Below are 21,992 nucleotides of genomic sequence, written 5' to 3'. Positions count from 1 at the left end.
GGCTCTCCATAAAACACCTCCTAAGCCCCACCACGCACCCAAGCATGTTCTCAAATAGCTGTGTCTTACAGTCCATTCAAAATGCCAGGAAACCATTACAGCTGGCCACACGTTACCCATCGACCAACTTCCTCCAAAAATGAAAAAAACATTCCTTTATAAAAGAATTATCTTTTTTTTTCCCTGTGGGTAAAAAATTATACATATGTGTATCTGTAACTGCTGCCAAAATGCTTTACTAATAAACCCAAGAATATCTAAGTTCTTTACTACCTTTTGCTTAAAGCATCTGAGTGCCTTCTTAGCACTTAACTGAAAAGCACTGGTACAGAATATATGCAAAAGACCTAACAAAAATATTAAAACAAAGAAGCACCTAAAAGAAGGTAGATAGTGCTAGGACTTTAAATAGGTGGAGACATCAGAAGAACCAAAATTTTCTATACATATTCCTTTTTAAAATCAGTAGTTATTTTGCCCATTGCTATAATTTACAATTGTGAATGTACTAACAGTAAGTTTTAAAAGTAGGTAATATAAGCAGAAAAGGCCTTTAAAATCTCTCCTGACCACTCACGTGAGTCTTGGAATGACTACCCTGTCACAGGAGTCAACACACGGACCTTACCAAGGTCCAGAGAGCAAATGAGGGTGTCTCACAAAAAGAGTCACCGTCTTTAATTCAGCAAGGTACCAGCAACCACCGAGGCAAAGGGGTGGCTATTTTATCCACAGAGTATTTCTGTACCACTTACAGGCCCCAACATTTTTCTCTCTTTGCTCTGATTCAAAAGAAGGTAAGATAATCTGTTACTGATAACACAGCCTTAAGAGGGGATATGCTGACAACGGAGCTCGAAAATGTGGCCTCCCCAAGCTGTAGCAAGGTTCTGATGCCAGGACTCAAACTCACCAGCGTCAACAAGGCTGCTCCCGCTATAATATATGCACGTAAAAGGCTAAAGAGAAACTCTGGAGTTGTTTCACGTGGGCAAGAACACTGAGGTTTCCATTTACCTGATCGAGGTTTCAGGCCAAACAGAGCTGTGCTGGTGTTGGTCGGAGAGATGGCAGGGGAGTTCTCTCTCATCTGTTAAAAGGAAAGGACATTTTTAAAAGAACTGAAGCAGAACTATGCATGCTTCTCCAGGATCAAGGATTGTAACAAAACCACGACCTCCTTGCATTGGCTGCTGTGAGGAAGTCCTGACTAAAAAATACGATAATGGATGCATCTTCACATTGCAAATTCTTGTGGTAGAATCAACAGAATGTTATTTGGGGGGAGACTTATTCAATTTTTATATACTCATTGTAAGGGTTCATAATCGTGTGATACTGGTATTCCTTTTCTGCTCCAGAATAGATGTGTGCATTCAAGTGCAGGCACATGCATGCATGTGTGCACACGTGCACACACACACACACAAGCACACACATACATCACCTCACAGAGGGCACATCGGATAAAGAATCTCATAACACAACGAGATGAGAAAACAGACGACACTGAGCAGATGTCTCAGCTAGATGGAAACCCCAATGCTGAATCATTTATGGTTAACAAGACATTCTAAATGTTGCCTATTTGAGCTATTTTCACTCTGGTTTCTATAAAAATGCTGCTATATTTAATTTTCAAAATATATCTTATGAGTCTTTAATTATGGATAGGGCTGGATCAGGCTATGAGAGCTAATAAGAGATTCCCTCCGAGATTCTGCAATACAATTAACTCACGAATCACAACAGTCTCAGATAACAGATTTTTGTAAAAGATACTCCAATTCAGGTTTCACAAAACACCTCGGCTTTCATTAATCATCAGGAAACTTACCTCACTGGGAGAATACTCGCTCCCATTACTCTGTAATGTTAGGTCATTTTGCACCTAAAGGAAGAAAAAAAATGCATGGTATGTTCCATCAGACTATAAATTTTTTGAGGCAAGAACTGAGTCTGACTGCTATCATATCTCTGGCACACAGGGATACAATGCCTAATGCATGGAATTAATTTGTAGTTAAGTAGGCCATTCTTACTGTATACTTTCTAAAAACATGCAGCTATATTCACAGAAAAATACATCTAAAATATACAGACTAAGAAAAGGGATTTCCCAGAACAAAGAGCTCAGCCCAAAGTACCTGTGAACATCAGCTTGCCAGGTTACCCAATAACCTGCAGGTTCCCACATGCTGGGAGCATATGGGTTTTCAGAAATGGTCCAAGGCAGGAGTTCCCAAATACACAAGATCTCACTGGGAGCTCTATAAACGAACATGCCTGGACCTAGCAAAGTCTTATGCTATCAATTCAACATCAGTTTGTTTTGACAACCAATGAGAAAACTCAATAGTTTATTTTACCCAGATCTGCCCTTTTTATAAGGTAATCAAGAACCCCAGGGAATTCCCTGGCGGTCCAGTGGTTACGACTCTACACTTTCACAGTCAAAGGCCCAGGTCTGATTCCTGGTCAGGGAACTAAGATACCATAAGCCTTGCAACATGGCCAATGTCAACAACAAAATCCCATTGATCCACCCTATAAAAAATTTGGTGATAACTAATATAAACATCTGAAGGAGATCAACCCTGGGATTTCTTGGGAAGGAATGATGCTAAAGCTGAAACTCCAGTACTTTGGCCACCTCATGTGAAGAGTTGACTCACTGGAAAAGACTGTGATGCCGGGAGAGATTGGGGGCAGGAGGAGAAGGGGACGACAGAGGATGAGATGGCTGGATGGCATCACGGACTCGATGGACGTGAGTCTGAGTGAACTCCGGGAGATGGTGATGGACAGGGAGGCCTGGCGTGCTATGATTCATGGGGTCGCAAAGAGTGGGACACGACTGAGCGACTGAACTGAACTGAACTGAACTGAATATAAACATCACTGACTCGATGGACGTGAGTCTGAGCGAACTCTGGGAGTTGGTGATGGACAGGGAGGCCTGGCGTGCTGCGATCCATGGGGTCGCAAAGAGTCGGACACGACTGAGTGACTGAACTGAACTGAACTGAATATAAACATGTTCATACATATCACCAAACTAGTATAAATTTAAGATGTCTATTCCTATTGTTGAGGACTGCTATGTCATTGACTTCCCTACCCAATTAAATGTCTTAACTGCTAACAAGTAACTTGCAGTTTTGATTCTCTATCAGAAACTCTGTTCTCTAATTTTCCCTGTGTTCCTCCCACATCCTTCCCCACTGGACAGTATTTATGTATGAGAGTATACTTGGCAGTTCTTCCTGGATGGATGCAAGTGCTACCCAAACTTAATGGGGACAGTCAGCTACAGTGTGTTAAAAAGCAGAGAATGTGGTGCGCTAATTACAAGCCATTTCACAATCTTGGTCTCACCAAGTAACTGGGCACAGCCTCTCTCTTGGTGCTTCTGTCTGCTTTATGCTCTATGCTGATTCCATCAGGCCCATGCTGTCTTGCTCAGCACAGCCTCCTGGGACCCACCCAAATGCAAATCACCCTTGAAATCTAGATTAATCTCTCTTTCCTTAAACTCTTATCCCTTCCCCTACCATCCCAGAGTTCCTAAAACACCCAGGATTATGGGCCATCTCATAGCCTTCTCTGGTTTCTCAATATCTATGGCTTCTTTTCTCCACAATTTTTAAAATGCCTTAAAAGTGAGGGCAACTTCATCTCCTTCCTATTCCAGTCTTGGGTATTAAAAACAAGGCTGCATCCAGCATAAGGACTCAACACAGACTGGCCAACTGATGCAAAACTCTGCTTATGAAACTGGTTTCTTCCTGAATCGGGTGGAAGAAATAATACAGAAATAACCAGACCATAAAGGAGGGGCCCACTTAAGTTCCACATGTCATCAGCACTGGACTTGCTCATTCACCACTTTCTTTTCCATTCCTCCTTCTTGTGACTTTTTTTTTCCACCAGAGCCAGAAATTCTCCCTCCCTTTTTAAAATCATGAAGACATATCTGTCATGGACAGAGAATTGCCCAAAGAAGGAAGACAAGCAATAAGAATTCCTTACACCAAACGTGATTTCTCATTCCACCAAAAAGGAAAAAAAAAAAAAAATTAATACTGTAAATCAGAGAAAGAATGGAGATCTTTTTTTTCCTAGAGGCTTGGTGTCTTCCTGATACTCCTGGTATCATGCACACAGGAGGGCATCTATTTTACTGGAATCAAATGTGGTTCTGCAGGGTCTTCCCTGGTGGCCCCGTAGTTAAGACTCTGTACTTCCAAGGCAGGGGGCTTGGGTTCAACCCCTCATCAGGGAACTAGATCCCACATCTTAGTGGGAATCTGTGTGCTATGCAGCACAACCAAAAAAAAAAAAAAAAGATTAAAAAAAAAGTGGGTCTGCAGCAGGATCCTACCGTGGTCTCAAAGTATCTCTTCACTGACTACTAGTTGCAAGGGGAAATAAAACAATACTTAAATGGTGGAGAAATCAAGTTCCACGTTAACTGGGTGATCAAATTACCATCACCAGTGAAGAACAGACATACACAATGAGCCTCTGCAGGTGATACCCTGAGAAGGACACCACATCACCTGGGCAGCATCCCAGACAAGAACACGGAGACTCAATCTAATCATGAGGAAATATGAAGGATTTCTGTCCCACAAAATAAGAGGCAGTTGATTCTTTAAAAAAGAAGAGCACTGTATTCTTTAAAAATGTAAGGTCATAAAAAAATCAAAGAAAGGTTATGGAAATATCCAGAATAAAGGAAACTATAGGTACCTGGCAACTATTGCTTCTAAACCGGATCCTACTAAAGGGGAAAAAGTGCTGTGAAAAACGTCATTAGATCAATCTAAATATTTGGAGTATGGAGAGCAGATTAGACGAAACTATTTTATCAGTGTAAATTTGTGAAGTTGATAACTGAAGTTGAGTTATATGGGATAAAATCCCTATTCTTAGGAAAGGGACATTGAGATGTTTAGGGAAAAGGACTATGACGTACAAAACTTATCCTCTGATTTTCAGAAAAAGAACTCTGGGGAGGAAAAGAGAGACAGAGATACCCCAAAAGTGGTAAAATGTTAATCACAGAAAATGTGGGTAAAAGGTTATAATTTTTTGTGACTTTTTGCAGACTTCTGTAATTTTGTAACCTTTTATGATTATTTCCAAGTAAAAAGCTAAATACAAAAGTAAGTCTGCACAGAATCAAAAGGCACATGTCTCAAAAGGAGAGCCTCATGAAATAGACCTGGGACAGCCTTCACATAAGAGGCTTCCTGATGACCCACTCCTGGGTCATTGAGTGACCCTCCACTTGGGGAGGAGGGAGTGAAGTGACCCTAAGGACAGAGCGGAGGAACAGTCACAGCTAAAGTCAGGTGTCCTGGGCTATAAGATGGATCCTAACTTACAGAAAATCAAGAAGTTAGAGAGGTAGCCCATGGGAGTCCATAGTTAGCAAGTCTTTGAGATGGAAAGAAAACTCAACGTAATCCCAAATCACAATACTCAACTATGAAACCATATTCTCTAGGAACATGGGTTTTTAAACTATAGCTCTTTTCCTTCTTATTTAACATAGAGACTTAGCTAGTTAAGAGTGTGAGACTGCTTTACTACGGTACCTGTTCAGATACCTCAAGGAACATAAGTTAGCTGTACTGAAATTAGCCATCCTAAACCCATTCAGTAAGAAGGGATGAAACAGGCTGTAACCAATGTTTTACTCCCTTGCCACCAACTCAGACCTTTTTCTCTCCTCCCTGTTTTCCTTGGGATCTTCCAAGCTTATCTCTAGTTTTATGTCCAAACTGCTTTCTCCGCAGCCACCTGAATTTTACCCTACATAGCTACCTAACCTACCCTTACCCTGTCCCCAGATTCCCCCATCAGTTTATCTTTTCTAGTCTCTTAATCCTCCTAGACATTTCTCAAATCACTTACCCTTATCTCTCAAGTCTTTCCTAGTTTACATTCAGCTGGTCGGTTCATAGGCTGCTGGCACTGGCTGGTCCTACCTCCAGTTTCTGACAGAGCCAGGTTTCCCTGTGGGTCTTATTTGCCATGGCCTGCCTTAAAACTGTCTGACAAAGATTTAGAGAATTCAATGGAAACAGTCAACTCTTATCTTCAATGGGAGGTGAAATAGAATAGATAAGCAGGAAAACTAAAGAAGCTAAAAGTACAAAATATTTGAAAAACAGATCTTGACCAAATTTGAATACTGATCTCACTAATGAAAATTCTGTTCAGTCGCTCAGTCGTGTCTGACTCGGTCGTGTGATGAACTGCAGCACACCAGGCTTCTCTGTCCTTCACTGTCTCCTGGAGTTTGCTCAAACTCAAGTCCATTGAGTCAATGATGCCATCCAACCATCTCATCCTCTGTTGCCCGCTTCTCCTCCGGCCCTTAATCTCTCCGAGCATCAGGGTCTTTTCCAACGAGTCAGCTCTTTGTATCAGGCGGCCAAAGTGTTATAATGAATGTTCTACCCCATGATACATCTTGATAGAATACGGCAGCCACTGTTCTGTGGCAGAATACTGCACCAGAACTCTGGTTCTTCCAAGAGCAGCCTTACCTCACATTCTGGAGACCTCTCCAACTGTATCTGACCACTGTAGGAATTACAGAATAAAAAGATATAAATATAATTTAAAGCAAAACTATTTCAATGTAAAAAGAGAAAATGTGCTGTTATAGAAAGGTCAACATACTTTAGTGCTGAGTCTTGCAATTCCAAGTCATCTGCTGGGTCCACAGGGTAAAAGTTTACAATGCTTCTCTGTGTAATATCTGTGCTTAATCTAAAGAGTAAGGGGGGAAAAAAGTGTTACCAAATTACTAAACTTTAATAAATCCTACTGCTTTTAGTTACATACTTAAAAGTTGTGTTTATCATTAGAATTGAGTAATAAAAGGTTTATGGTAGAAATTTCAAACTATATAGTTTTCTCACCATGAGTATATATATTTTTTTAAATATAATTTTCAATCTACTTTGGTATCAAAATCCAACTTATTTGAAATACAATAGTAATTTCTGATGAGGTCATAAAAGTCACAGGTAGCACACACTAAATTTTATTAAGAACTTGATCAGTTTGTAGAAACAAGTAAAGTTTCTCTCTACTATATTGTACATACACTATACTATAGATATGCACCAAGGGCATTTGTTTAATAGGAATATTAAAATAAAAAATTTCAAAAGCAATTTGAGGTATGCATTTTATCTCCAAAACTGTCTTACACTTTCTGAATTTCTGTAATTTTAAGAGTTGAATTTTTTTTAAGATCTATAAAACCAGGAATTTCTAACAGTCATATAAAAGTTACAAAGCTATTTTAAAAGATGGGTATGCATTCATAGTATACAATCCTATTGAAAATCATATCTAACCAACAATCAGAAATCCTTGAGAGAAGAAATCAAAGGCAAAACAGGAAAGCAATATTCAACTAAATTATTTGATGTTACGGTTGCATGAAAGGTAAAGCTCTAAAATTTAATCCTATGATCAGTGACTTGATTAAAACAAACAAAGCAACCTGGTTCAAGGAAATGAGATAAAGGGAAATCTTAATGTGTATATAAACTTTTTATGACTACTATTCAAGCAGCTAGAAATAACTGACCTCTTGAAGTGCCCTCTTTTTATCAGAAGCAAAAACAGGGCTCTTTCTTTATCTCTATTACACTGGCTCACAGACACATTATTATCAAGTTAGAACTGTAGTAGCAGAATATCTATTTCAGGACGCACAAAGATCTATAGCAGCCAAAGCAGGCGATTACTTTAGGAGGTCAAATCCATAAAAAGTTTTACAACATAATATAATTTTAAAATAACAATCCACAAAGATGTAAATCAACCATCCCTGGGACGGTTACTCAAGGCCGTTTTCCTTCACACCCACCAACTATGCCGACTGGCTCAACATCCTTGGCAACTTATTGCCTCAGACCTTTCCAAGCTGGAGCAGTATCTCCAGATCCTCAGCTCATCCACCTCTCATGAAGGATGATGCAACGGAGGCCCAGAGCGGGGAGCCACACCCGCCAGGCCACCCTGATCTTACTCTGGGTTCCAGTCCCACATTCCCTGGCCACTGCTATTTCCGCCAAAAGAAGCCATTCCTTTCCACTTTGGGGCTCACGTATTCATCTCAAATTTGTAAGCAAAGTTTACTGGAAACGTGATACAAAGTGTAAGAAGGCAGAAATATTAAAACAATATAAAGTTTGAGCCCAAGTGGGGGTCTCCTCTCTGCCATATCACGTCTTCGAGGCTCTATCTCGGATTCAAATTCCTTTCCCGTTGATAGGCTCACCCTTGGGAACTCCATCCATTTATAATATTGCTTCCATTAAAACATACCTTATGAAAGTAACTTTTACTTTATTTATTTTACTTTATTTATTTTCAAAATTTATCTGGCTGCACTGGGTCTTAGTTGCAGCATGTGGAATCCAATTCTCTGACCAGGGATCGAACCCTGGCCCCCTGCCTTGAGAGCTCAGAGTCTTAACCACTGAACCACCAGGGAAGTCCCTGAAAGAAACTTTTAAGTCTAAGTCTTGGAGCCCCAGACCTAAACATCTAGCAGCTGAATGGACACTATCACACTGCCACCTTGGATTCTATGCAGCAGGTCCTAAACTGACCCCAATACCCTCCTTCTCAAACTGGCTGTGCCCCATGGTTCCCCACCTCAGATGGAGACAGGAGGGGTCAGGTCTAAAACACCTTGGACTGTTTCCCTCCATCCTCACCCCGACTTCAAACAATCACCAAAGAACTACCACAGTATCTACTACTGAGTATCTCCAATGTTTAAAAGTACAGATAAAAACTGTAATTTAGAAACACTCAGAGAAAACTTCCATGTTGACATATTTGTTTCTAGTTTTAATTGTTAATGGGACCTGGGGCTTCCCAGGTAGCTCAGCTGGTAAAGAAACCGCTTGCAATACAAGAGACCCTGGTTCAATTCCTGGGTCAGGAAGATCTGCTGGAGAAGGGATAGGCTACTCACTTCAGTATTCCTGGGCTTCCCTGGGGTCTCAGCTGGTAAAGAATCCGCCTGCAATGCAGGAGACCTGGGTTCAATCCCCTGGGTTGGGAAGATCCCCTGGAGAAGGCAAGAGCTATCCCATTCCAGTATTCCAGCCTGGAGAATTCCATGGACTGTATCGTCCATGGGGTCGCAAAGAGGCAGACACGACTGAGCAACTTTCACTATCCACTAATTCTATTTATATCATTGGGAACAAACTGTATGTACTTTCACACTTTTTAAAGCTAACATTATATAGTGAGCAACGTAAAATACATTGGAAAGTTTAAAAAAATGTATTGGTTGCATATTTCATCTTATTAAGGACCATAATTAAAGTATCTCCAAACTGTTACATCATTGCCTTTTTCCCAAATATTTGCTAGGAAAAACACCTCTCTCCCCTCACAACTGCTGTTCATGTCTCTTTGTCCTTTAGGATACATTTTTGGAATTAATTCAAAAGCTTTATGTCTATTTTTAGGCTATGGCTATAAACTACCAGGATGCCTTCTGGAGAATGGTTCTGCCTGTGCACCTTTCCACCAGCAGTTTATTTATTATTTCAAATCCTCACAACAGTAAAAGACAAGTACTTATAGCCCATCTTACAGATGAGAAAACTGGGGTGCAGAGAATTTATGTAACTCATCCAGAGCAACTGGTGCTAGAGCCGGGCTTACAACCAGTGTCTGGCTGACTGAGGCGTGTTCTCCTCCAGCTGTACAATTTCCTCGCCCCATATAATTACTCTGTGTGTGTGTGTGTGTCTCTCTCTCTTTATGAACACGAATCATCACATGTTAAAGCCACCGCTGCCTCCTTCTACATATGAAATAAAATCTCAGCTCCTCAACCCCAAGTTTGAAGTCACACCTGCATCACTCCTAACAGCTCCTCTGGGAAGTCCCACTCCTGGCTGCACATCAGAAGCACCAGCAGAACTTTTTAAAAAATGAAAATGGCCAGACCTCCCCCCCCTCCCACACCACTGGCAGTGTCAGGCAGAGTGTCTGTGTTTTGAAACGTCTACAAATGATACTGAAGCACAGCCAGCATGGGAGATCACCTTTTCTCCCTGAGATTTTCCAAGCTTGCTCCACTCTTCTTGACCTCTATGCCTTTGCATGAGCTTTTAATTCAGTACAGAATTCACTTTCTTCTTGAAAGTGCTAGCTGTTAAAGGGCCAGGTGAAATACTCTAAACTTCTAAAGGCTGGCTGAGCCACCTCCCCTTTTCCATCCGGAGCCAGGCATTCACGCTATCACTTTTTTCCTTCACTTCAAGCTCTTAAATCCATTACACTTATAAATCACTACTCAAGGCAACATCTGTTGTAATCGTTTAAGTTCTTAGAAGGAAGAGCTGTGTCTTGTTCATCCTTATATCCCCCAGCGTACACACTGCACATCTTTCCATGCTCTAAGCACTCATCTAATGTTGGCAGAATCGAAATGCTTTTCAAATCAATTGCTGAAGGGTTCCAGCCATGCTCAGCCCGACCTGTGAGTATTCCTTCAGAGCCAGGCAAGGGTGGTGGTGTACTCTCCCTGGCACTCTGGGACTCACTAATAATTCTTTTCATAAATTCCCAGAACCTGGTGTGATTTCCACACCCATCATATTACAAAACCACATCATCTTCACATTTAAATCCCCACAAACTCTGAACAGTTTACCAGGGATAACCTTTGAATCTATTTCCCCATCAATACAGTCGTTATCCCTGATACTAGGTATACTGCCTTACTGAAAAATATTTTGTCCATGAGCATTCTATTATCTTCAGCTAAAAAGTCAAAACTATACTGACTGCATATAGTGCCTATTATTGATAATGACTAATTCAATTAAAAAATTATCACCCAAATCTTTGGAAATATTTAATTTAGTTAACATATACTTGGCACCATATGTATGGATAACTGAGTCACTTTGCTGTATAGCAGAAATTAAACACAACAAATTAAACAGAAATTAAAAAAACTTCTAAAAAGAAATAAATATGGTAGCACATGATAAATTAATACTTGCCCTTTTTTAGAAAATCTCTTATATTTCTATATTCCAGGGGTTTAAACTTCATTAATATAAAATATGCACTTTGACTATTTCTGTTGTCTAAACATTATACAAAAATCACCCTATGAATTGCATGAGGGATGAATGAATTTCTAGAAACGACAAACAGGGGGTAATTGCTCTCAATCCCTCCCGAAGTTTGACTCTTTTGTTTATGCATCTTGAGAAAACAGACAGTTAAAACTAACTTTTCTTCTTCAGTGGTTAGTGTTGAGCCCATACTGTGTGCACAGATACTTTAAAAACTGAGAAAATGCACTCAATAAATCAGTGTACATTATGGACCCACGGAAGCTGGGCCAAGGAAAGACGCACATACCTATCGGGATCTTGCAGCAAATCCACCGCTTCTCTCAGCTGTTCAATCATTGCTATATCGATGTCCTGGTCTTTGGATGCACTTATTCTGCAGCACGAAAGCAAGCATGAGACTGAAAATCGCCACTAAAACACGAACAGCACCTGGGTTCTTAAGAGCAAACTTACAAAAATCCACATAACATACAAAAATGACTTTTACAAACTCAGCATTTTCATGGAGCTGTGTCAGAACTCTGTGGGGTGGGCTTCCAGAGTTGCTGGGGTTGGGGAGCCAGCTTGGCTGTAAAACACATCATTCAAAGTCTCAATGCGCCTGGGCCCCCACCTGCTCAACTGTAACATGAGGGCAATGGACAAGCTGAGTGGCTCTCAGTCCAGGCTCTTTAAGCAGTAAAATCATCTAAGGTGCTTAAAAAAAATGCCAGGTCTGATACTCCCAAGCAGGTTGTCTAGGGCTTGAACATTTTATTAAGGTCTACAGATGATACTGATTTACAGGCAGAGTCGGGAACAAAAGATATAAGATTGAAAATGGGGTTTCCAAAGATTTACATAGTTTAAAAACTCTTTCTCTATAAAATCCATTTCCCTTTAATTCTGTGATTCTATAATCAAGCTAGCCCTCCTCCTCCTCAGCATATCCAATGAAGAGCTGGCTGTACTAGACGTAATTTGAAAGGAACTCTGCAATATTTTTAAAAGGCAAGAGAGATTTGATCACAGTTACTGCTTTCCACCATAGAACATACGTCAATGTCTTTCTGTAAGTGGAGAAATTTTTAATGATGGAGTAAATTCTCACTAAGAGGAAAACCCTCATGAAGTTTGACGGAAGGTCCAGGCCTATACACTGGATCATGGAAAACAAAATCTTGGGAACCAAAAATCTACCCTATGCCATATGGTCCAAACTCAACCTCCTGGAAGAGGTTCACTGTCTTGACAGATAACTCATGCCCTCCTGCATAAAGCTAGCCGAGTAAATCTTTATATGCGATAGACTGGAAGGAATGGCCATCTGGTGCGAGATTCCTCAGGTGCAATCCTAGCCCTCTGTAACCCTGGGGCAAGATGATCAGTCTCCTTGTGCCTCAGTTTTGTCATCGGCAAAATGAGGGATAAAAGCAGAATTTATCCCATAGGATTGTTGTAAAGAGGAAATGAGTTACGACCTGTGAAATACTTAGGACAGTGTGTGGCATGTGGTATTTAACAAACATTAGCTAGCACAGCTATTAGACTTAAGACCAAGACCTCAGAAGTATATGGTTTTCTCAGGCCTTGAGGACTCTGGGGAAAGAAGTGGGAACAGGACCACATATCATTTTAGGTCCAGCGGTTGGTTGGTTCAGACAAAGGAAAGTCAGCTGAAATCTTCAGTCCAGAAATTCTGTCTCATTTCCTGAATCACATTCTACCCATAGCCTCAAATCAGATAAAACTCACAGCCAAGGAAGAGGTATGTCCTAGTTCTGTGTTGGCCCAAGACTATGGCAATAAGCACCAGCGGATAAACTTGCACCTTCTGATCAACATCATTGGAGAGGACTGTATCAACTTGCCCCCCAAAAAGGTGAACCACGATTCTATCACGACAGAGCTGCTGTTCCACTTGAAACATGCACTTTCCAGGGTGGAGGCTCATCCCCGGCTCTGGGTACTCACGTCCCCTCGGATGGCCAGTGCGCATCCTCTTCTATCCGCAACAGTTCTTCACAGGCCTCGGTCCTTTCCTATGGGACAGAACACACGGGTCTTCTGAGAGCCACTGGCGGTGACAGTCAACAGTCTAAACCTCCCTCCGTCCATGTTCACGGCAGCACTACTCACAACGGCCAGAAAGTGGAAACGACCCAAGTGGCCGTGGGTTGATGCACGGAGAAGATGTGGTCTAGACATACGATAGAGTATCGTCCAGCCTTCAAAATGTAGGAAGTTGTGATACATGTTACAACATAGATGTCCCTAAGGACATCATGCTAAGTGAAATAAATCAATCACGAAAAGAAAAGCACTGTATGATTTCACATACATGAGGTCCCTAGAATAGTCCAATTCATAAAGACAGAAGGTAGAATGGTAGTTGCCAGAGGAGAGGGCAGAGAGATTGGGAAGTTACTGTTTAATGGGTAAGGAGCTTCTGTTTCACAAGATGAAAAGAACTTTGGAGGTGGATGGGGGGGGGGGGGATGGTTACACAACAAGGTGAATACACTTACCGCTGAATTGTACAGTTAAAAAAATGGCTGAGATGGTAAGTTTTAGGTCATATGCATTTTACCACAATTAAAAATAAAAGACATGGAAGCCTGGTGTGCTGCCAGTTCATGGAGTTGCAGAGTCGGACACGACTTAGCAACTCAACAATAACAACAGCAAAACATTAAAATTTTAAAAAAGAGAGCCTGGCTCTGGATTACAACGTAAGAGTCAGAAATGCCAAGCTTAACTCGATGCCTCATTGCCCTCTTAGCACCTCCTGATGTTGACAGATTCCTCCACTGAGCTTGTCAGTTACATGGAAATGTGCATTCTATTGTTTGTGAGGACCGTGTGTGTGTGTGTCTGTGTGTGTGCGCGTGTGCGCGCTTGCGTGTGCTATTAGGAAAAAGGGACGCATAAAAGACTTAACGACAAAAAATGCCTCAAATTGCATTTGATGGTTTTCATGTGTAAAACATCCAGATTTCACTGAAATGCACTGCTCTCCTATGATCCCAAGGAAGCGCTCTGGTGGGAGTATTTAGAAAGGCCTCTCCTACTGTTGGAACTTCCATGCGCTGTTCTCCACTCTGATCTCCAGCACAGAGAAATACTGCTTTCACTCGGCTGACAGCTAAAACGGAAGCCATCCCTGGAAGTGGGAACATTCCCCTAGCAAGCAAGGTTCAACAGACAGAAGGATTGTTTTCTGTGTCAAAGTTCTGACACATTATTAACTGACTCAGGCCCAGCCAACTCTCCAGATGTGTCATGGAGAACAAGTCTCCCTCTAAGGAGGGATCTAGCTGCTTGATGTCAACCTCTGGCTTGAAAAACACTGACTCCTTAAAAAAAAAAGAAAAACACTTAAGACTTTTTCTATATTGATTACACATTTTGTGCCTAATAAAAATCAACATCTAAATTACTGCACCTCTATCCAAGTGATAGTGAAATTTATGGGTGAAAATATACAACCAGAAATAACCAAGAAAACATGTTCTTATCTCCTCCTATTGGGTTTCAACTATAGGAGCCATGGGTATTTCCTTCTAAGTTTCAGTTTCACAATAAAAAGTAGCCAATATAAAACAATATAAAACAAAAAATATATAAAACATCTATTTCACTACACAAAATAAGGGGCATTCTGGGTTACTTTTGCTAAGTTAGATGGCTATACAGTCAACAAACATTATTCATTGATTTGGTATTTATGAATTTATCTACTATCTGAAATCTATTTATCACCCCAAAATCAATACTTGTGGTGATTTTATAGACACACGCAGAACCTGGTGAAAAACCAGAGTCCCCAACCCCAACATACACTTCCGTAGTTGAGGCTGAACAAGGTGAGGTCATCCATGCTTTTTTGTTTCAGTATTCAGACTGTAAAAAAGTGTCCTTTTCAGAGTCTACTTAGTATCACACTTTGAGGCTTTTCTTTGGTGATTTTGCATTTAAAATGCCCCCTAACATTCTGAAGGAGGTCAGCCCTGGGATTTCTTTGGAGGGAATGATGCTAAAGCTGAGACTCTAGTACTTTGGCCACCTCATGCGAAGAGCTGACTCATTGGAAAAGACTCTGATGCTGGGAGGGATTGGGGGCAGGAGGAGAAGGGGATGACCGAGGATGAGATGGCTGGATGGCATCAGTGACTCGATGGATGTGGGTCTGAGTGAACTCTGGGAGTTGGTGATGGACAGGGAGGCCTGGCGTGCTGCGATTCATGGGGTTGCAAAGAGTCAGACACGACTGAGCGACTGAACTGAACTGAACTGAGCGTAGTACCAGAGTGCTGTCTTATTATCCTAAGCATGAAAAGGCTATGATGTACCCTAAGGAGAAAATACCTGTGTTAGGCAAGCTTCCATTCTGTATGAGTTACAGGGTCTTTCTTGGCTGCAAGTTCAATGTTAACAAACCAACAATCCACATTAAATAACGTGTCTTGAGGCAGGAATACACATAAAACCAGGTTATGTACCAACCAGCTAACAAAACCGTGTGACCAGAGGCTCGTAGGAACCTAACCCTGTATTTCCCATGGGAGCAACAGTTCAGGATTAGACAATTCAGTGTTTGAGGAGGCTATATAACAGAACTATGTGAATGAGGATCAACTGTAGTTACAAAAGCACAAGATGCTACTTCAGTGAAGGAGAGGAGACACGATTACATACAACACAGAGCTCTTGATGGTCGAGGGCTGAGTAATTCAGTACACTGGATGGCAGTCAAACACACTCACACTTTAAAAGAGATGCAAGTCGAGGCTAAAATGGGCCTGATTTCAGTGTACAACTTTTCACTGTAGATTTAGGTTTTAATTTACTGTTAAGAGTTCTCCACCTGCCAAGAAAAGCCTCCTGCAGGAGTGTTTACTCGGGAAACATTAGCGGTAGATTTCAACACTCACCTTTGTTCCGCTAGACTCTGCCCACAGGACCTATTCTGTACAGTAGCCATTTCCATGGACCTGGTGCCTCCGGAAATCTCTAAATCTAGGAAACTTGCTTTTCTGAAACAACATGCTTTTTTTTTTTTTTTAACTATCACTTTAATTGTTTTCTTCAGGGCTTCCACCATTAGACCCGCAACTTGAACTGTTCATAAAAGAAATATCAAAGCCCAATTTTCCACGTTTTGGTGACAGACTTGTCTCAGAGTTGACAGACAGGCATCAAATGTGGGAGCGTCCTGTGAGAGCCACCAGCAGGAGAGTCACAGTCTGAGATTCTCACTGCAGGAGAATGCCTGGAGGGGTGGGATGCTGGATGCTCAGCAGGGGTTGGGGGACTCCTGCTGTCATCCCAATAAGCAGTGATGAGGCTGCACTGAAGCCACATCAGAGGAGGCGGAGGACAGAAGGAGGAAGTGCGGGTGAGATAATGTGAAATAAGAGCTGATGGATTAAATATACAGAGTAACGAATTAGGTTTTCTGCAAATGTGCATCATATGCCAGGATCACTGTGTTTGTTTTGAGCACACCTGAGTCTCCTACAGTGTACCATTCAGCTGTTTTTCTCCCAGTTCCCTCAAAGGTGATGCTCGGAGACATTCGTTTAGATGGAGCCCGGCCATCCTAGCACCATCCTCAGGAAATAAGGACCAGCACCTAAAGACCCCAGGCCTGACTTTAACACAGCAACTCAGAGACCACCGTCTCTCACAACCCACAAGGTATCTGAATTAAGCCAAAAGGAATATCCTCGTGATCCTTGGGTGCCACGACCAACGCCAAAGCACTGAAAGGAACAAACCAACGCACAAAATCCTGTCACAAAGTGGAAGCTTAACCGCCAGCCTTGCAAAGGGCTGGTTCTCCCCTCATCGTTGCCGCTCCGCCGATGGAGTTTCGTCTGACAATTTAGTGACTTCATCCAACCTTTCAACATCTCAGCGCCACTAAACCTGCTTGGGAATAAGTGACCTCAGAGGAACCTTCCTAAAAAGGGAACATATTCATTTAAAAGTCTTCCTTTTTTTCTCCTTTTACTATAAATACGCTCCCAAGTAAAGCACTTTCCTAGGATACATAGAAAAGCACGTGAAACTTTGTTTTAGCTTTTACTGGATGGTCACAGCAATTCTCACAAATTTCCTGACTTACACGATGCACTGACCACTGGAAAGCTTAGTAATTTCCAACTACAAAAGAAAATCATACATAAACACAGACACATAGGCATGGATGGCAGGGATCAGGTCCTCATATCAGCAGACAGACACGCGAGGCATCGAGAAGATGGTACAAAGGCCTGAGGAAGGTGGCAATAAGCCGAGAGTGAAGGTGATGGGTTGGAAACCTTGAATTTAAACTCTAAGGCGCCAAACAGAACTCAGTAAGTTAAGAAATTATTAACGGCTGACCCTCAACTTGCCTTCATGTAGTTTATAAATTCCGAATGGAGCACATCTGTTCCATGGGAAAACTGGCCTCTGTCTTCTCCTGAGTTGTCATTGTCACTCACAAGTGAAGGCGCTGGTTGAAATTCCTGATGAAATTCCCCTATTAGGAAAATAAAAAGAGAGAGACAAAGCATGACTTAATAAACAGATGAACAAAAACATAGATGACTCTAAAACACATCATCTAGATTCCCAATCTTCTCCCCGATCTCTTCTGGAGGTGTATGGTGACCCAAGTTTTATCTTCCCTATATGATGTCAGAACAAGGTGAAAAAAAGAGAAAGAAGGGGAATAAAAGTAAAAGAAACAGAAAACCCAAAATCTAATCATCAAGGCCTCTTGATCTAAAGCAGTGGGATGGGGTGGGGTGGGAGGAAGGTCCAAAAGGGAGGGGATATAGGTACACGTGCAGCTGGTACACGTGTAGCTGATTCACTTCGTTGTGCAGCAGGAACTAACTCAGCTCTGTAAAACAATTATCCTCCAAATAATAACATTTTAAAAAGTCACGGCCTCTTTATGGCTTAGTTTCATATGAAAGAAATGAAATCTGCTGTAATATTTTTTAAGGAACAGAGAAGAGAAAAATATAAAAGTGGGCTTTTTTTGCACTCCCAGCAACATGTGACAAGTAAGTATTTCAAATTCAAAATTCAGTGACTAGTTACTGAGCAACTACTAAATAAATGGCAGGTATAATGCTAAACATTCTAGGAATTTGAAAAACTAGTGAACATGGTAAGAAAGTGTCAGAAAGGACAAAAATAAGGATCCAAAATCATAACACGAGAAGCGACTATGATGAGGGCCCTATGGAGGGGAAAGTGCTGTCTGTCGGAGCTCATCCAACCGGACTGTGCTCTAGATGCTGCAGGACAGGAGGAAGGAGCAAAGGCGGATCTCCTCCAGCTGCTCTGGACGCTGGAAAGAACTAAGTAAGATCATATCACCTTCAAGGATTTCTGCCTGCCTGCTAAGTTGCTTCAGTCGTTTCTGATTCTTTGCGACCCCAACAAGTCCTAGCCCGCCAGGCTCCTCTGTCCATGGGATTCTCCAGGGAAGAATACCGGAGTGGGTCACCATGCCCTCCTCCAGGAGATCTTCCCCACCCAGAGACTGAACCCATGTCTTATGTCTCTTGCATCGGCAGGTGAGTTCTTTACCACTAGTGCCACCTGGGAAGACCTCAAAGACATCCAGCCAGCAAAAAACAGCCACTTCTAGAACAGAGGGAACAGTTAGAACTGGATATGGAACAACAGACTGGTTCCAAATTGGAAAGGAATATGTTGAGGCTGTATACTGTCACCCTGCTTATTTGACTTATATGCAGAGTACATCATGTAAAACGCTGGGCTGGAGGAAGCACAAGCTGGAATCAATATTGCAGGGAGAAACATCAATAACCTCAGATATGCAGATGACACCACTCTTATGGCAGAAAATCAAGAGGAACTAGACAGCCTCTTGATGAAAGTGAAAGAGGAGAGTGAAAAAACTGGCTTAAAACTCAACATTCAGAAAATTAAGATCATGGCATCCAGTCCCATCACTTCATGGCAAATAAATGGCGAAACAATGGAAACAGTGACAGACTTTCTTTCCTTGGGCTTCAAAATCACTGCAGATGGTGACTGTAACCATGAAATTAAAATATGTTTGTTCCTTGGAAGAAAAGCTATGACAAACCTAGACAGCATATTAAAAAGCAGAGACATTACTTTGCCAACAAATGTCCATCTAGTCAAAGTTATGTTTTTTCCAGTGGTCATGTACGGATGTGAGAGCTGGCCCATAAAGAAAGCTGAGTGTCAAAGAATTGATGCTTTTGAACTGTGGCGTTGGAGAAGACTCTTGAGAGTCCCTTGGACTGCAAGGAGATCTAACCAGTCAATCCTAAAGGAAATCACTCCTGAATATTCATTGGAAGGACTGATGCTGAAGCTGAAGCTCCAATCCTTTGGCCACCTGATGCAAAGAACTGACTGAACTGAACCAAACTTCCTCAGCTATAGAATAGAGTGCTTAGAGTATCCATGTCAGAGTTTTGAATTTTAAATGAGATCACCTTCACAGATTAGCCAGTGCCTGGTGCATATGAATGCTCAATAAACAGTAACTACTGTATTACTGTTGCCATATTTCTACATATTTTAAACATGGCATTTGGAACTTAAAAACAAGCACTTTCACCAGACTTCCCTGGTGGTCAGTGGCTAGGACTCCATGTCCCCAGTGCAGCAGTCCAGGGTTCGATCCCTGGTAGGGGAAATGGATCCTGATGCCACAAGTAAGAGCTTATATGCCACAACGAAATCCTACACGCCACAATAAAGATGGGAGATCCCCAGGTTTTCAACTAAGACAAGTGCAGCCAAATAACTGGACACATATTGAAAACAAAACAAAACAAGCACTTTCTTCCCATCCTTCCTTCTCAGACCTTGAACTGGGCTAAGGCGATGGCAGGAGTCGTCCTTGATTTGTTCTTCTTCCATGATGTTTGACATTGGCACATTGAGGCTAACCGTGTCTTCATCAGAAGGCTGAAAAGAAACAAGGCACTGTCTGATTCAAGGGAGAAGCGTTATCAAGGCAGATTAAGAGAATGTTTTGTGATCAAAAAAAAAAAAAAGTACTGTGATTCCCACAAACGTAGTACTGATTAAAAGAGACCAAAGGGCAATGCCACTAAAATATAAATTCAAAGATGGGCAAAATTAATCTACGGTGTTTGAAGTCTGGATAGTGGCTGCTCTTGGGTTGCGGGGTGGGTGCATGAGGGGGTCTTCCTGGGTGGCTGGTACAGTTTTGTTTCTCTAACCAGGAACTGTTTGTGTGAGTGTGCTCACTTGTTCAAAATTCGTCAAGTTAACGCACACACACTTCTCTGTACGTACGTTTTGATCTGAAATTTTTTCAGGGACCTGATGATATTTTCTAATCTAAGAGTCAGGACACTGAGAAGGACTGGATAACACCTGATAGAATAAAGAAATAACTGGAAATCCACTACCAAGCTAGCCCTAAGTCTAATCGATTGCTATCATAGTAATGGTGCTCTGAGATCTGACAACAATACTGATTTACCAAAAGTACATTAATAAGGTTTCATGGGGCCAAATACAGAGGGCAGGCAGCCAGCCCCTGAAACATCTCATTTATTTACAGTGCATCTTACACACAACATCAAGCTTCAGTTTATTTCCCTGTTTAGGTAGAGGAAGCTGTTTTAAATATATAAGAAGCTGCTTTAAATATAGTACTTAAAAGGAACATGGGTTCTGTGCAGTTTTCAGAATAATGCTTCTATTTAGTAATCAGACTTAGTTCTCCCTTGGGGTTGTGTTTCCCACACTAACTGATGAGGCTTGTTCAGATAATCTATGATTCTGTCACACGTGAAATATGAAGCCTCACGTCTCCGCTTTAGCTTCACTATTTCGTGAAAAGCTTTTCCAATCACAGGGATCAGGAACCCCCACAAGTTCAGGTGACTGTGGCTTGCTCCTAAACTCCCGAGGCTGTGACTTGTACCACATCGTGTTCATCTTACTTTTGGACACACGCACAGACTGTTCAGAAACTGGCAGGAAACAAATGTGCATTTCATTCATTACCCAGCTCCTTACTGGGCCTCACATTTGCTTTCTGCTTGTTTATCTGAGTGATAAATGCTAAATCCATCTGAGTGACAAATGTTGAAATTAATCGGACAATGGCAACAGCCAAAGAGGGGATGAGGTGTGAATTCTGAGCCTCACAAGGAGATGTTGAGCAGGGAGCAAGACTGACTGACCACAGATGGTAACATATTCGCCAAATAAAGTGAAAATAGAAAGTTGCATGGAATAATTCAGAACCTTTATCGGTGTCAAACACACATTTCTTAGAGGTGTTCTCAGGTAACGAGACGACAACGTGCAATAAACAGGAAGGCAAAAAGCCAAAGGGAAATGTGCACACTTTATTCTATTGAACATAATCCATTCTGCAGTCCTTCCTTCTAACCCTCCTCCCACATTTAAAAACTTAGCAAAATTGCAAGATATGCATCTAGTTTAAAAGGAGAAAATAAACCCTTGGCCTCCTTTTAGAATATTAGCATCCTACTTATACTAAGTGGGAACAAAGGGATAATGAAGTTCTTTGTTTAATGTTTTATTAATGAACTTAATTATCCTTAGAAGACAGACAAAGGATAAAGCAGAGCCTGTTTTAATTTAATAGAAAATAAGGTCGGGTGAGTAATTTCTGAAACAATGGGCTATTTCAGGGGACTTATGAGTTTTAATACAGCTAAGGGAGTTGAATTAAATAAAACTTACAAAGCAATGTGTTGAGTATTTTTTCCCCCAGGGAACCACAGTAAACTACTCATGTAGGTTCATGAGGGTAATTTCATTTTATTGATATTGGCCTTC

General features: G+C 41.5%; 1 protein-coding gene across 2 annotated transcripts in view; it reads right to left on the bottom strand.

Annotated features, from left to right (window-relative positions):
- The window catches only part of LRCH1 (leucine rich repeats and calponin homology domain containing 1), a 219,731-nt gene that overhangs the window by 40,409 nt on the left and 157,330 nt on the right, over window positions 1-21,992 (bottom strand). For both annotated transcript variants that reach the window (XM_068984230.1, XM_068984231.1), the window contains exons 8-15: window positions 20,012-20,114; window positions 17,540-17,667; window positions 13,113-13,180; window positions 11,446-11,532; window positions 6,700-6,789; window positions 6,564-6,600; window positions 1,838-1,891; window positions 1,018-1,090 (exon numbers count right to left, since the gene is read on the bottom strand). In XM_068984230.1, coding sequence (XP_068840331.1) covers window positions 1,018-1,090; window positions 1,838-1,891; window positions 6,564-6,600; window positions 6,700-6,789; window positions 11,446-11,532; window positions 13,113-13,180; window positions 17,540-17,667; window positions 20,012-20,114 — 640 coding nt within the window. The remainder of the gene's footprint in view (window positions 1-1,017; window positions 1,091-1,837; window positions 1,892-6,563; window positions 6,601-6,699; window positions 6,790-11,445; window positions 11,533-13,112; window positions 13,181-17,539; window positions 17,668-20,011; window positions 20,115-21,992) is intronic.

The sequence above is a fragment of the Capricornis sumatraensis genome, chromosome 12, assembly GCF_032405125.1.
Source record: "Capricornis sumatraensis isolate serow.1 chromosome 12, serow.2, whole genome shotgun sequence".
NCBI lineage: Eukaryota > Metazoa > Chordata > Mammalia > Artiodactyla > Bovidae > Capricornis > Capricornis sumatraensis.
The sequence above is the reverse complement of the archived record's forward strand: the minus strand, read 5'-3'. Positions and strand labels throughout refer to the sequence as shown.